The sequence below is a fragment of the Paroedura picta genome, chromosome 6, assembly GCF_049243985.1.
Source record: "Paroedura picta isolate Pp20150507F chromosome 6, Ppicta_v3.0, whole genome shotgun sequence".
NCBI lineage: Eukaryota > Metazoa > Chordata > Lepidosauria > Squamata > Gekkonidae > Paroedura > Paroedura picta.
Genome location: NC_135374.1, coordinates 61,853,914 through 61,866,925, shown reverse-complemented (window position 1 = coordinate 61,866,925; position 13,012 = coordinate 61,853,914). Strand labels below are relative to the sequence as shown.

Sequence of the window (13,012 nt, the reverse complement as noted above, 5' to 3'; positions counted from 1 at the left end):
CGTGTCACTGCTGTCCTGAGTTGGGAAGGGGGTAAATAAAACAGGGTGCTAAGCGATCTGAAAGTGGATTTTTAGTCACAAATAGCAGCTGTAGGGCTGAACTCCTAGGACCCTTTCCCCTAGATGTTTTTCCAACCTCTGAGCAGTTGTTTTACCCATTTGAAAAAACACACAGGCACCATATGGACAAATGATATGTCTCCCCTAATAGGGCAAGTAGCAGCTAGAGGAGGCCATTTCCAGCCAGGAAAATTATACTGGCAGAAAGGCTTGTGTCTTGGCCCCAGCATGAATCAGAGCTACTTGGAGAGGTTTATCACCAGCCAACACAGTGCCAGAAACCCATTCATGGATCTTGCAATGTCCCACATCTTGTTTGGCCAAATGATACTTTGTATATTTGAACAGCTGCTTTTCACTAATTCAGTTTCACCCAGATAAATTCTGCAGAGACAACAATTCCATATGCTGAAAGGTATATTACTTGAGATGGACTTTTCTACCTTCCTTCTTAAATGTTCCCCTTTATCTAATCCTTTCCTCTGGAAAAGAAGGCTCTTGTTATCTTTGGATGTCTCATTTCAGTAAGCATGATAGGAACCAAACCCCTTATGCAAATAAGCTGGCAGGTGTAGTGATCTAAAGGTATGCAAAGAAAAAGGTCTTCTAAGGAGAAAATACGGCCTGGTCACATGTCCCCCTGGAGTGGTGAACTAAATGTTTCAATAAATTAATTCAACCAACTTTTTTGATTTACAACAGGAATTACACTTATGTCTGAAGGCCAATCCAAATAATACAAAGCCCTTGGCCATCACAAGTGCACCAAGAGTTCCATGCCTCCTAGGCACCTAGGGTAAGGTGACCAGATTGTCCCACTTTTTGAGGGACATCTGGGGGCACCTGGCAAATTGTACTTATGGTGAAATTAAAATATATATATTACAATACTATTTTTACGTTCTATGAAACTTTTTGTTGCTCCATAGACGAAATTTTTAATCAAGGACCCCCCCCCTCCCCGGTCAATGGTGTCCTGCTTTACCAATGTTAAAATCTGGTCACCTTAACCTAGGGGCTGTTTTTAATTGCAACCATAGTGTGTATGAAGAAGGGACTTCATCTTTCCCTCTCCTGCAATTTTTGCCAACTGAGAAGAGAAGCTGCTGAGGAACTTCTGTTTCCTTCATTATGAAACTTACATTGCCACTCTGGGCCATTTCTTGGAAATGGCACTGGGGAAAGGTGGAAGCTGCTTTTCCACAGGTACTGTAGCCAGTTACTGCCCCAATTACAGACCTCCCAGTATGTGTCTAATCCAGTACTGATCAGGATGTTGGGCCAGATGGAATCTATGGCCACTTCCAACTTTATGAGTTTGAACAAACTTGGATGAATTGTTGCTAGAAATGGCAGGAAGGTTATTGGTCTGTATCAGTGGTTATTAACCTTCCTAATGCCGCGACCCTTTAATACAGTTCCTCATGTTGTGGTGCCCCCCAACCATAAAATTATGCAAGAGTTCTTTCACAGAAATTAAACCAAAACTGACCAATGGTATAAAGATCCATTGTTCATGATTGTATATAAATTGTTTCTTTCCCGGGGTTTCTCAGTTCAGTTCTGCCGCTTGTCCCACCATGCTGATCTCGCTCTTTTCCACTGCTCCAGACTGATGAACGTTCTCTCTTGATTTACCCTGCAAGGCTGATGTGTGGATGGCACCACCCCCTCCCGGCCACGCTGCTTGTCCTGCCGCGACCCCTGTGAATGGGTCATTCCACCCCCAAAGGTGTCCCAATCCCCAGGTTGAGAACCACTGGTCTATATGTTGTTAGAGGCCAAATGATATATCTGAGGGTAGTATTGATGATAAAATAAATTCTATTAGAGGAGCTGATATAGCATAGCAGCTGAGAGATTGAGCTCTGAACCATGAAGATTCTGATTCAGTTCTTACCTTTGCCATACACTCATAAGGTTTCCCCAGGCAAGACACTGTCTCATAGCTTCAGCCTCTCTCCTTTCCCCAGAGCTGTGATACCTTTAGAGGGTCATAGTGATGAAATTTAAAAAGATAACTCTGTAAAAAAACTTAGAGCCCTTGAAAGTGCTGTGCTCATGATCATAATACCATAATTTTTTTTACTAGTAGTAATATATTAATATTATGACAGAAATGTTTGTTTTCCTCAACATTTCAATTAAAGAAAGAAAGAACTAACCAAGGTTATTCTAGGGTTGGGCGCTTTAATGCCCGAAGCGGCTGTTTACTCCTGACACTGCCAGAACCGCGCCACGGGGAGGGGAGGCACGGGCATCAGCACACTGGTGGGCACACACATGCAGGCGTGCCTGCAGTTATGTGTCCGCTGGCACGCTAATACCCACACCTCCTCCCCCCCCGCGGCGTGGCGCTGGCTGCATTGGGAGCGAACACCTGCTTCGGGCACTGAACCCCCAACCCTATCTCAGACTTCATAATGTTCAGAAATTTAGATCAGGTGGTAAAATTTGTCTGCCTGTATTCTACAGCCAATGTTTTAACAGTGCCATGTCCTGCTTGCCCTACATACAGAGTTTCAACCTTCCCTGAACATGTACTCCTATAGACAAGCAACATTGGTAATTTCTTATTCACAAATGTGCCCAACGTAATTCCCATGCTCAAGGTTATAGATGTTTGCTGATGACCCACTGTGTTGTCATGTAACTCAGATTATGTTAATGCCTGGGAGCTAATTCCATACATTATTTTTTTGTGGGAACTGCTGTTATGGCAGAAAAAATGTTGGTGGTTATCATAATATGCCTGAGTTCCACATATGTGTAAGAGCACTGCAGGTATTAAATGCTTGAAGCTTGACAAAAATAGCTGATTTCTGAGAATTCTACATTCCTACTGACAGTTTATGTCTGGCTGCTGCTTGGGGTTTGCTCTCTGATTACTGTACATGAGGCTATCCCTACAGTTTTATCGAAAAATGTCATTTGATTACTAGTGAACAAAAGGAAGTGTTGTGTATGTTTTTCCACAGCTTGTGTCCAAAATTCCAAGTTAGAATTAAGCTGTAGTTCAGAATTTCAGTCAGTAGGAAAAGAACAGTCCAGTGGTATCCTTAAGACCAGTGGTCCCTAACCCCCGGTCCAGGGACCAGTAGCAGTCCGTAGATCAGTCGGTACCAGGCCGTGGCTCCTCCTCCCTGGCAGCTGCCTCGGGGGCTGCTCTGCTGCTTTGCCGCCGGCTCACCTTTGGTGCTCTCCAGCAGCCACCATGGCTGGGGCCCCCCTCAGTGTGGCACTGCACAGCTGATGCTGGCAGCGCACCTCAGTGAGCAGCGGGAAGTCAGGGGTGCCGGCGGGAAAGCAAGCGGAGCAGGGGCTCAGGCGGTGGCGGTGGCAACGTCCCTCGGCAAAAGACTACCCCCCCCCAGGCCTCAGTAAAATTGTCAAGCATTGATCAGTCCCCGGAGATAAAAAGGTTGGGGACCACTGCTTAAGACTACAACATTTTATTTAAGGTATAAGCCCTGGATGTTTAGGTCCTAATCTGTGTGCCCAAACCACATGGTTGTAGTTCTCCTCACATCTGGGTCCTTTTCCAGACCACTTCCTTTCTAGTTACATCAACCAAAAGGCTGGGTTATGAAAGGCCAGAAAAATGGATACTACCCAGTTATGCAGAAGGGTGATTGCTTGAATGACAAGAGATGGGTAGATATTCCACAATGGGAGGGAAGTCAGCATGGTACAGCCTGATCTTGTTAGATCTCAGAAGCTGGGCAGGTCAGTACAAGAAGACATCCAAGGAAGACTTTGCAGAGGAAGGCAATGGCAAGCCACTTCTGCTTCTCACTGGCTGGGGTAGCCATAAGTCAGCTGTTACTTTACAGCAGTTGACACAAAGAGATGCTCCATGATAGGGTGTTTTGTGCAATAGAGTGCAATAGAGATAGAGCCAGCTGGATAGAGGCAGATCAGCTGTGCTGGTTCTCTTAGACCTGTCGGCGGCCTTTGACATTGTGGACCACGAGCTGCTGGTCCATCGCCTAGCGGGTATGGGGATACGGAGCACAGCCTTACGCTGGATACGCTCCTTCCTCCAGAACCGGTCCCAGAGGATCGCTGTGGGGGAGGAGTTATCGCAGCCCTACAGACTCCCTTGTGGGGTCCCTCAGGGCACGGTCCTCTCTCCCACATTGTTCAACATCTTTATGCGCCCTCTGACCCAGCTGGTACGGAGCTTTGGGCTGGGTTGTCATCAGTATGCTGATGACACCCAGCTCTTTCTCCTAATGGACAGCCGCCTGGACTCTCCCACGGAACCATTTGCCAGATGTTTGGAAGTGGTGTCTGAATGGTTCGAGCAGAGTTGCCTGAAACTCAAAGCCTCCAAGACAGAGGCCCTGTGGCTGAGAGACAGGAGCTGGGAACAGGCAGCATGCTTATCCACCCTAGCAGGGGCGCAACTTACCATCATGCCCCAAGCTAGGAATGTGGGTGTGACCATTGATGCCTCCCTGACTATGGTCAAGAGAGTAGCGAGCCAGGCATTTTTCCATCTTTGCCAGGCCCGGCTACTAGCGCCCTACCTGTCCCCTGACCACCGGTACACCTTGGAGGGCCCACATCCAGCCTGTGCTGAGGCAGCTGCATTGGCTACCAATAGCTGCCCAGATCCAGTTCAAGGTTTTGGTTCTAACCTTTAAGGCCGTACGCGAGTTGGGGCCCACATACCTGAGGGACCGCCTGCCACCCTACATTCCCCGCAGGGCTTTACGCTCTGCGGGTGAAAACCTATTGATCATTCCCAACTCTAAGGAAGCACGCCTAGCCTCTACCAGGGCCAGGGCTTTTTTGGTCCTGTTCCCTACCTGGTGGAATGAGCTCCTGGGTGAGCTGCAGGCCCTGCAGGATTTGTCAGCTTTCCACGGGGCCTGCAAAACTGAGCTCTTCCACCAGGTCTATGGTTGAGGCTGGGGTCAGTGAACCAGGGACATCACCCCCCCCCCCGGGAGTCAGGAAGTGTACATCACTCCCTTCCATTATCTCCGTATCAGTATGGGGAGGGATGGGAATTTTCTGCCATCATGTTAGTATTTTAAAATCTTAATGGGGGTTTTAATGGGTTTTAATGGGGTTGAGACTACTGTGACCGCCTCGAGCCTGTAGGGAGAGGCGGGAAATAAATCAAATAATAATAATATTAATAATAATAGAGTGGTGGCAGGAATCCTGGCTTATCTGTGTTGCCTTCCTTCACTCTGCAGTTTACTGTTAAGGAACTGCACATCACAAGAGGGGAGTAGGGGAGTACGAAAGGATTGCCGTGAGGTTTTAAGGCGTGCCAGTGTCACAGGTCAATTGTGACTTGTTCATGCTGTCTAAATAAAGCTTTGCTCTCCATATTGTTATTATTACATTTTTATTCTAGGCTACACCTCTCTAGCAAGAATCTTGGGGTGGCTAACAACAATTAAAACTTCATACGTAAATATGTACATTTTAGACAATCAAAAATGAAAAGAAGAGCATTCTCCATCCCTCAAAACCTGAGGACAGATGGATCAGAAGTTTCAACCCAGGCTAAGATAAAAAAGAGAGGGGATGGCAGGGAACCCCAATTCAGATGTCAGTGAGTGTTGGCCTTGGACTCAACCATGCCTGATGGAAGAGTGCCATTTTACAGACCCTACAGAACTTTGACAGTTCCAAAAGGGCTTGGATTTCAGCTGGCAACTCATTTCACCAGGTAGGAGCTGGGGCCAAAAAGGCCCTGGCTCTGGTCAAGGACAGGTGAAGTTCTCTGGGGCTGGGGATCACCAACAATTTGGCACTAGCGGAACACTCTTTCGGGGTTTACTCAGAGAGGCAGTCCCTAAGATATTCAGATCCCAGACCATATAAGGCCTTAAAGCAGCCTTTTCCAACTTTTTTTACCATTGATAGGGATGTGCGATTCGGCTGCTTTAGCGGCCGTTCCCGCTGGTCATGTTGCTGGGAAAAAGCAGAGAGTAGTGGCCTCTGGAAGTATATTTAAACAGTGGACTCCAAATCAGGTATTTTTATATTAGAAAGATTAGTTGGAGCACCACAAAACAGATTTTTCTTTGCCATCCAGCAAGCCCTTTGATTTTATACATGAGTGTGTTTCTCACAACAATTTGACCACTGAGGAAGATCCCTCAGGGTTGAAACGCATTTGGCCTATTCCATGTTGGTCTATTCCATGTGTAGCTAGAATTGCCTTGTTTCTAAATTATGATGACTATGTGATTTGTAGATGTCTTTAAAACTTTGAACTAGTGCACTTTATGTAATAAATATTTGCAATTAAAAAAAAATATTTTTGCAGCACAACCTTTGGGTTCCTAACTTAACAGGTCAGAAACTGGACTAGAATGGGTCCAGATCCAATGCTTCATCTAGGTGTGCTTTTAGTTGGATCACAGCTGCCTGCTCAGCCAACTTCCATAGAAATGCCAATTACGAGACGTGGTGGAAGCTGGCCAGATCCTGTGGCTCCACAGGTAGTTTCTTCAGTAAGGGCTGGGCCACAGCCTCCTTCAACCTCTCTGGGAATGTCTCTGAGGACAGGGACAGATTTATTATTTCTCAGAGAGGTCTCCCAATCTTCTCATTGCCCAGGTTGAGGAGTCACAAGGGACAGGAGTCAAGGAGGCAAGTGGTCGGCCTCATCAAAGCTAACAACCTATCCACATATGTTTGAGAAAACTCCCTGAAGCTTTAAGAGCCTTCCCCTGAGGACAGCCAAGGGGAATTCTGCTTGAGAGCCAGTTTAGTGTAGTGGTTAGGAGTGTGGACTTCTAATCTGGCATGCCAGGTTCGATTCTGCGGTCCCGCACATGCAACCAGCTGGGTGACCTTGGGCTTGCCACGGCACTGATCAGGGCTCTCTCAGCCTCACCCACCCCACAGGGTGTCTGTTGTGGGGAGAGGAATGGGAAGGCGACTGTAAGCCGCTTTGAGCCTCCTGCATGTAGGGAAAAGCGGCATATAAGAACCAACTCTTCTTCTTCTTCTTCTTCTTCTTCTTCTTCTTCTTCTTCTTCTTCTTCTTCTTCTTCTTCTTCTTCTTCTTCTTCATCAAACTCCTTGAAGGAAATCTTGATTGCCATGGGAAGCAACAGTTCTAGGCTAACCTCCAATCTACACTACAAAAATAACTCGTGATAATAACATGTCCTAAGGATTACTTAAGTGTGAAGTGACCTGAGTGTGAAACGTTTAAAGTGATTTAAAGTAGTTGTTCCCAAAAACTTTAGGAGGAGGATGACTCGCACGTTCAAACTTACTTGGTATGGTGACCCATCCATGGCTAGTCCAAGGGGCTTTATTGTGCCCTAGGCAAAATATGACCGTGGCACCCTCCTATTCTAGCATTCCATTTTAGCCAGCACCCAAGCAGATGATTCTGAGAAACAATAAAAACATCATGCAAAGGATGCAGCTGGTCCCACTGAGGACTCCAACCTTCTCCTCCTGTGCCAGCTGGGCCAGAAGTAGTGTTCTAGGCGGCATGCTTGGGGAGCACTAGGTTGAAGAGCTACATGAAGATGGCAATGAAGGGGGAGAGTGGCAAGGGACTTGGTGCAGCACATCTTCCACAGCAGGTAGAGGACAGTGAGGCCCTGTATAGGGCTGGGCAAGAGGCTGGGTTGCTGAAGGAGCAGCATCGCCAGATCCCCCTCCCACACATGCCTCTTTCTGTCCTCCTCTGGTTTTCCCATGGGATGCTGAACATCTCTGGCCTACTCTCCAGCCCTCTCCCCTTTCAGCTGCTACCAGGAAATTACTAGTTGTTTGATGGCTTTTTCTCCTCATTACTGTCACAGAGGTGGAGGAGATGAAAATGTGAGAAGCTGACAAAGACAAAAGAAAAGGAAGGATGGAAAGGACAAGAGCTGCTTTCAGAGGTTTTGCAGCCCACTTTTGTGTCCCAAACCATAGGTTGGGAAACATTGCTTTAAAGCACTGCATACTGTGAGAAGTGTAAAATAGTTCTTGTATGTTTTAAAATGCTATTCTACCTATCACCACTAGATGGCAAAGCATACAAGATAAATTGTTGTAGAGAGCTATGCTCCGGAGACAGAAATGATTTTGGAAAATACTGTACCACATTTATTCATGGTAAATGGAACTCATCAGTTTCATCCTTTGTGAATCAGCTATATTTATAGGAATCTGAGAATTCAAAAAGAAAGCAGCCTCCTTAAATTACATGTGGGCTTTTTGCAACCTGTTACAATGGAAAAATAAAATGAGGGACACACTTATCTAAGAGCTGTTTCATCTCTTATTTACAGTTTGCACCCCAAAAAAAGTCCTGATGTTGCAAACCATTAATGGGACTATGTGATTTTAGACAGCAGGTGTGTGTGGTGGGGGGGAAGCTACATGCTGGAATGCATGTTAAAAAACAAAAAATAACCTGCATAAGAAAACTAGCACTAAGGGTGAAGACAAAGTTGGAAACACTTGTAAACTAAGTTTTCATGTACAGAGAATTTTTGACAGTGTAGGGGTGGGAAGGGATATTCACATACATAATTCTTAACCGCTGGCCAGTGTTCTTGAAACCTTCCCCTGATGTTGTCTCCTGGCTCTGAGATTCAGAGAATCAGTGCCTCTGAATGTGGAGGTTCTCCTCAATCATCATGGCCAGTAGTCACTGAGAGGCCTATCTTCCATGAATCTACCAGCCCCTCCCCCTTTAAAGCTCTTTATTCTTGGACATCACTACATCCTCTGGCACTGAATTCCACGTTTGAATCCTAACACTAGTGTCCATTTTCTCTTACCGAATATAGATTCAGACGGGTAGCCATGTTGGTCTGAAGAAGTGTGCTTGCACACAAAAGCTTATGCCTTGAATAATATTTTATTAGTCTTAAGGGTGCCACTGAGCTCAAACTTTGTTCTGCCTCTTACTGAATGTTTGAGCTTGCTGACGCTCAGAAGTTGTTCAGTTTTTTGAGAATACACATTTCTTGTTTCACAGTTTTACATCATTTGAAGTGTCTTTTCCTGACAATCTTGAGCTGAAAATTTTACTCTATTGTCAGTTTTGGTTTTCATTTTTCATTATTATTCAGATTTATATATTCTTTATTTCACAGGGAATACAGGGTGTAGAACTGATGACTGTGATTTGCTCTGTCACCAGGATCTCTTTATCTGTTCCTAATGACTGGTCCAAAGGCCTGTGATGCTATTAGGTTGCTGAAACGAAGCAGTGATGGCCGTAGATATGGCCTGGATAGGAAGGAACCCATTTGGGTGTCCACGCATGAGAATGGCAGAGAGAAGTGGGGAACAAATGCAAGATAGTGCAGGTAGGAGCTGTGGCAAGCCTGCTCCTTCCCTTACCCCTCTGTCGAGAGGGGCAGGGCTGAGGCAGGCTGGGAGGCATTTTAGTCTCTCAGTCCACCTCTGCTGTTGCAGTTGAGCCACCCAAAATGGTAAAAAGGATAGATAATTTCCCCACTATGTTCTTTGCTGTCGCTGATTTAGTTAACTATTAAAGTGGATCAAACTAGGGAAAATTGATTTTCTTTCTCCTGCTCTCCTTAGATTCCTGGGATTCTGTTCAAAGAACCAAAGATGTTTCCCCCCAGCTGAATCAGGCCACTATCATTGACCTCCATGCTTCCTCCACTTACAATATCCGCATGTATGCCAAAAACCGCATTGGCAAGAGTGAGGCCAGCAATGAGCTTACCATCACCACAGATGAAGCAGGTAAGTTCTACATTTTCCCTAGTTTTAAATGTATAGGTGGTAAGCCCTGATGGGGCAACCAAGTTCAATGCAAACAGATTAAAAGAAGCTCTAAGTAGGGCATTCTGGTGTATATGATACAAAGAAAAGGCCTTGGTAGCTTTAAATGGACTTTGCAGAAATTTATTTCAAATTTTGCTGTCTAACATTAGGTGCATAGCAACCTTTAAAATAAATAACGGTGGTGGAAAGTTCTGCCAAGTTGCAGCTAATTTACAGGAACCCGGTAGGGTTTCCAAGGCAAAGACATGAACAGAGATGGTTTGCTGTTGTCTGCCTTGGCATAGCAACCTGGACTTCCTTAGCAGCCTTCCACCCAAGTATTAACCAGGGATGACCTGCTTAGCATTTAAGATCTGATAAGATCAGGCTTTTATTTTGGAGGGAAAAATTTACCTCAGAGTGGGAAAGTGTGTGGGGGTCTGTCGTAGTCATCTTCTCCCAAATCTGCGTGTCTCTCCGGCACACACACATGCGGCTGTTCTTCCAGTCTTTGTGATTGCTCCCTCTCTCAATCTCTCATGTACACAAATGGATGCACAGAATATTGTACATTTATTTTTCTTAATTAACTAGTAGTATTTCTTATCTGTGAGCTTTCATTTGACTGAAATTAACATGCCAGCATAATCAACTGACCTTAATTTGCAGATTAGCTTTCCCATTAACAACGAGCAACCTGAACGTCATGTTATATTCTCCACTGTGTGACCTAGTTTCAAGATGACTGACCCTTTCTTTGCTCTCATTATGAAGCTGTCCGTTCAAAGTGAAGGGTCAATTATAATGGAACCATCATCAAAAGCTGCTGATTTATTCAGGGTGAAACCTGAGGAGAAAAGCCAAGCCTTCAGCAGAGCCATAATATTGGTTGCCTTGGTATCAGCTGGGACCTCATGCGCACACGTGGAAGTGCCACCATTTGTCATTCTTTATTTTAGCTCATTGCTTTTACCTCAGGCATATTAAGTGAATATGGATTCCCAAGCATCTGAGAGATGCCCGAGGCAGGAAATGTAATGAAGGCTTTACAGAAACAACAGCATTAAATATTAAATGGAAAGGTGTGGGAGGGAAACCACATTTGCAGAGGTGCACTAAATATGATAAACTGTTGTAGCTTCAGGCTGCCAACAACTTTTATTCAAAGACCCAGAATGAAGGTTCCTGCAGCAAGAAAAGAATCAAACTGTATTTTCCCTTCTATATATTTTCTGCTCGGTTTGTTGAGATCTCACAATTCCTTCCTTCTTTCTTTCTTTCTTTCCTTCCTCCCTCCCTCCCTCCCTTCTCACTGAATCAAGTAGCTAAGTGCTGGTGCCTTTGCAAATAGCCAAACCTGCACAAGTCCAGCCATGGTTACTATTTACGATTTACAAACCAATGGGAAAGGAAAACCTAGCTTCAAAAAGAACACATATCTTTTTTTATTGAGACCAAAAATGTCTTACATTACAGAAATACTTTGAAAAAATTCCACAGTGCATAAAAAAGCAAAGAACAGAATTAAACTAGATATCATCATGTGGTGTCGACTAGGGCAATCTGGCTGGCAAATGCCATAGGATGAAACGACAGGCTGAGTCCTTCAGCTCTAACCTTTCTAGGGCTGTCAGATCCCTGCTGGGGCCGGGGGAACCCCCACTTTGGCATTGCTCCCATCACTTTGGGCATTTCAGAAAATGGTGGAAATCCCCCCCTCAAAAAGAAACCCAGCTGCTTTTGTGGCAATCTTCCTCCATGGATCCCTGCCCCCTTGCAATCCCTGGGACCAAGAACAACATCCATGATGTCATTGGGTGTTGTCACTCTGGGCAAAAATCTATGGTTTGAGGCTGATTTTTTACAATAGAGTTTCCCCAGAAGCCAGAGCATGGGTGATGTCAGCATATCAGACACTCTTTTGAGTTTGGGTAAATGTGGGAGGGAGCACCCCCTGCCCTGCCAACAATGTGGTGGCACCTGGCAACCTAACATCCTTCAGCTCACAGCCAGGGGCTCATGCCCCCATGCTGAAGCTATCAGTATCTGCAGTGGGAGAGGAAAAAAAACCCTAATTGCTCCAAGCTGGCAACCATTTACTCTCAATTCCCGCTCCTTATATGAAACATTACAAAATATACAAACATCCCACAAACTAAATGCTGGGGCTTAGGCAGCATTTTGGATTCCTAGAACAAAAATGATAGATATTGGTGCCTAGGAAAAGAATGAAGAAGCAGAGGTCAATGTGTCCTCATACCCATTTTCCTCCCCATGATCAGCAGTACTGCCTACCAAACATTGGAACATGGAAGGAGCATCCATGCTGACTTGTCTGGATGAGCAGGCAGGCACCATGCTCAGGAGCCAATAATCATTTGGATGCAGTGGGCCTGCTTTCCCTCTCCATACATTCAGTCAGCACACAGATGGTTCATGGGTAATGGACATTTAGACTGCAACTCCTTAGCTGTTTAGCAGAGCCATGGTTTGTGAAATTGTGCTTGCTTTTGATAGTTATAAATAAATACTATATTTTCAGTGGTTAGCCTTTTCATCATACCTTGGGAAAGACCCTTTGCTATATACCAGCATACTGGTGTATGATGTAACATATTGTTTTCTTTAAGCAAGTTGATATGCCTTTTCATTTCCCACCAGCTCCTGATGGACCACCACAGGATGTTCAGCTTGAACCCATATCTTCGCAAAGCATTAGAGTAACCTGGAAGGTAAATGAGTAATATTCACTGGGAAGGGAAAATAGTTTATTTTGGGATGTCTATGACTGCATTAGTAACCTTGAGGCTCACAAGGAGTAAGGAAATAAGAAAGTTGGGACAAATTTATACACATGATGCTTGTGGCAAAATTTTAAGAAAATTACTTTGCAACTGAGTATAATTGCATACTAAATTAAATTTGCATGCAATTATATGTGCCTGTGCCTGCACTCTTTTGAACATCTTATTAACAGACTACAGCTGCAGACTAGTAATGAAATATATAAATGACTGGATTTTAAGTTATTTCTTACATAAAGTGCTGATACAACTGATAGCTAGGATTCATTTATAAATGAGAATAGAGAAATTACAGTGGAGTCTGCAAAAGAAATGCTCATGATGTATCCATCAAATTGAAACAAACATGGGAAACTACTGTACATATAAGACATTTGATGTAAGGCTGTATAAAGGAAGAATTGAGTGGCAAGTGAGAAGTG

At 44.7% G+C, this 13,012-nt stretch overlaps 1 protein-coding gene across 9 annotated transcripts in view; it reads left to right on the top strand.

The window, feature by feature from the left end:
- The window catches only part of DSCAM (DS cell adhesion molecule), a 603,397-nt gene that overhangs the window by 477,814 nt on the left and 112,571 nt on the right, over positions 1-13,012 (top strand). For all 9 annotated transcript variants that reach the window (XM_077342744.1, XM_077342751.1, XM_077342750.1 and 6 more), the window contains 2 exons: positions 9,598-9,765; positions 12,448-12,518. In XM_077342744.1, the coding sequence (XP_077198859.1) occupies positions 9,598-9,765; positions 12,448-12,518 (239 nt within the window). The remainder of the gene's footprint in view (positions 1-9,597; positions 9,766-12,447; positions 12,519-13,012) is intronic.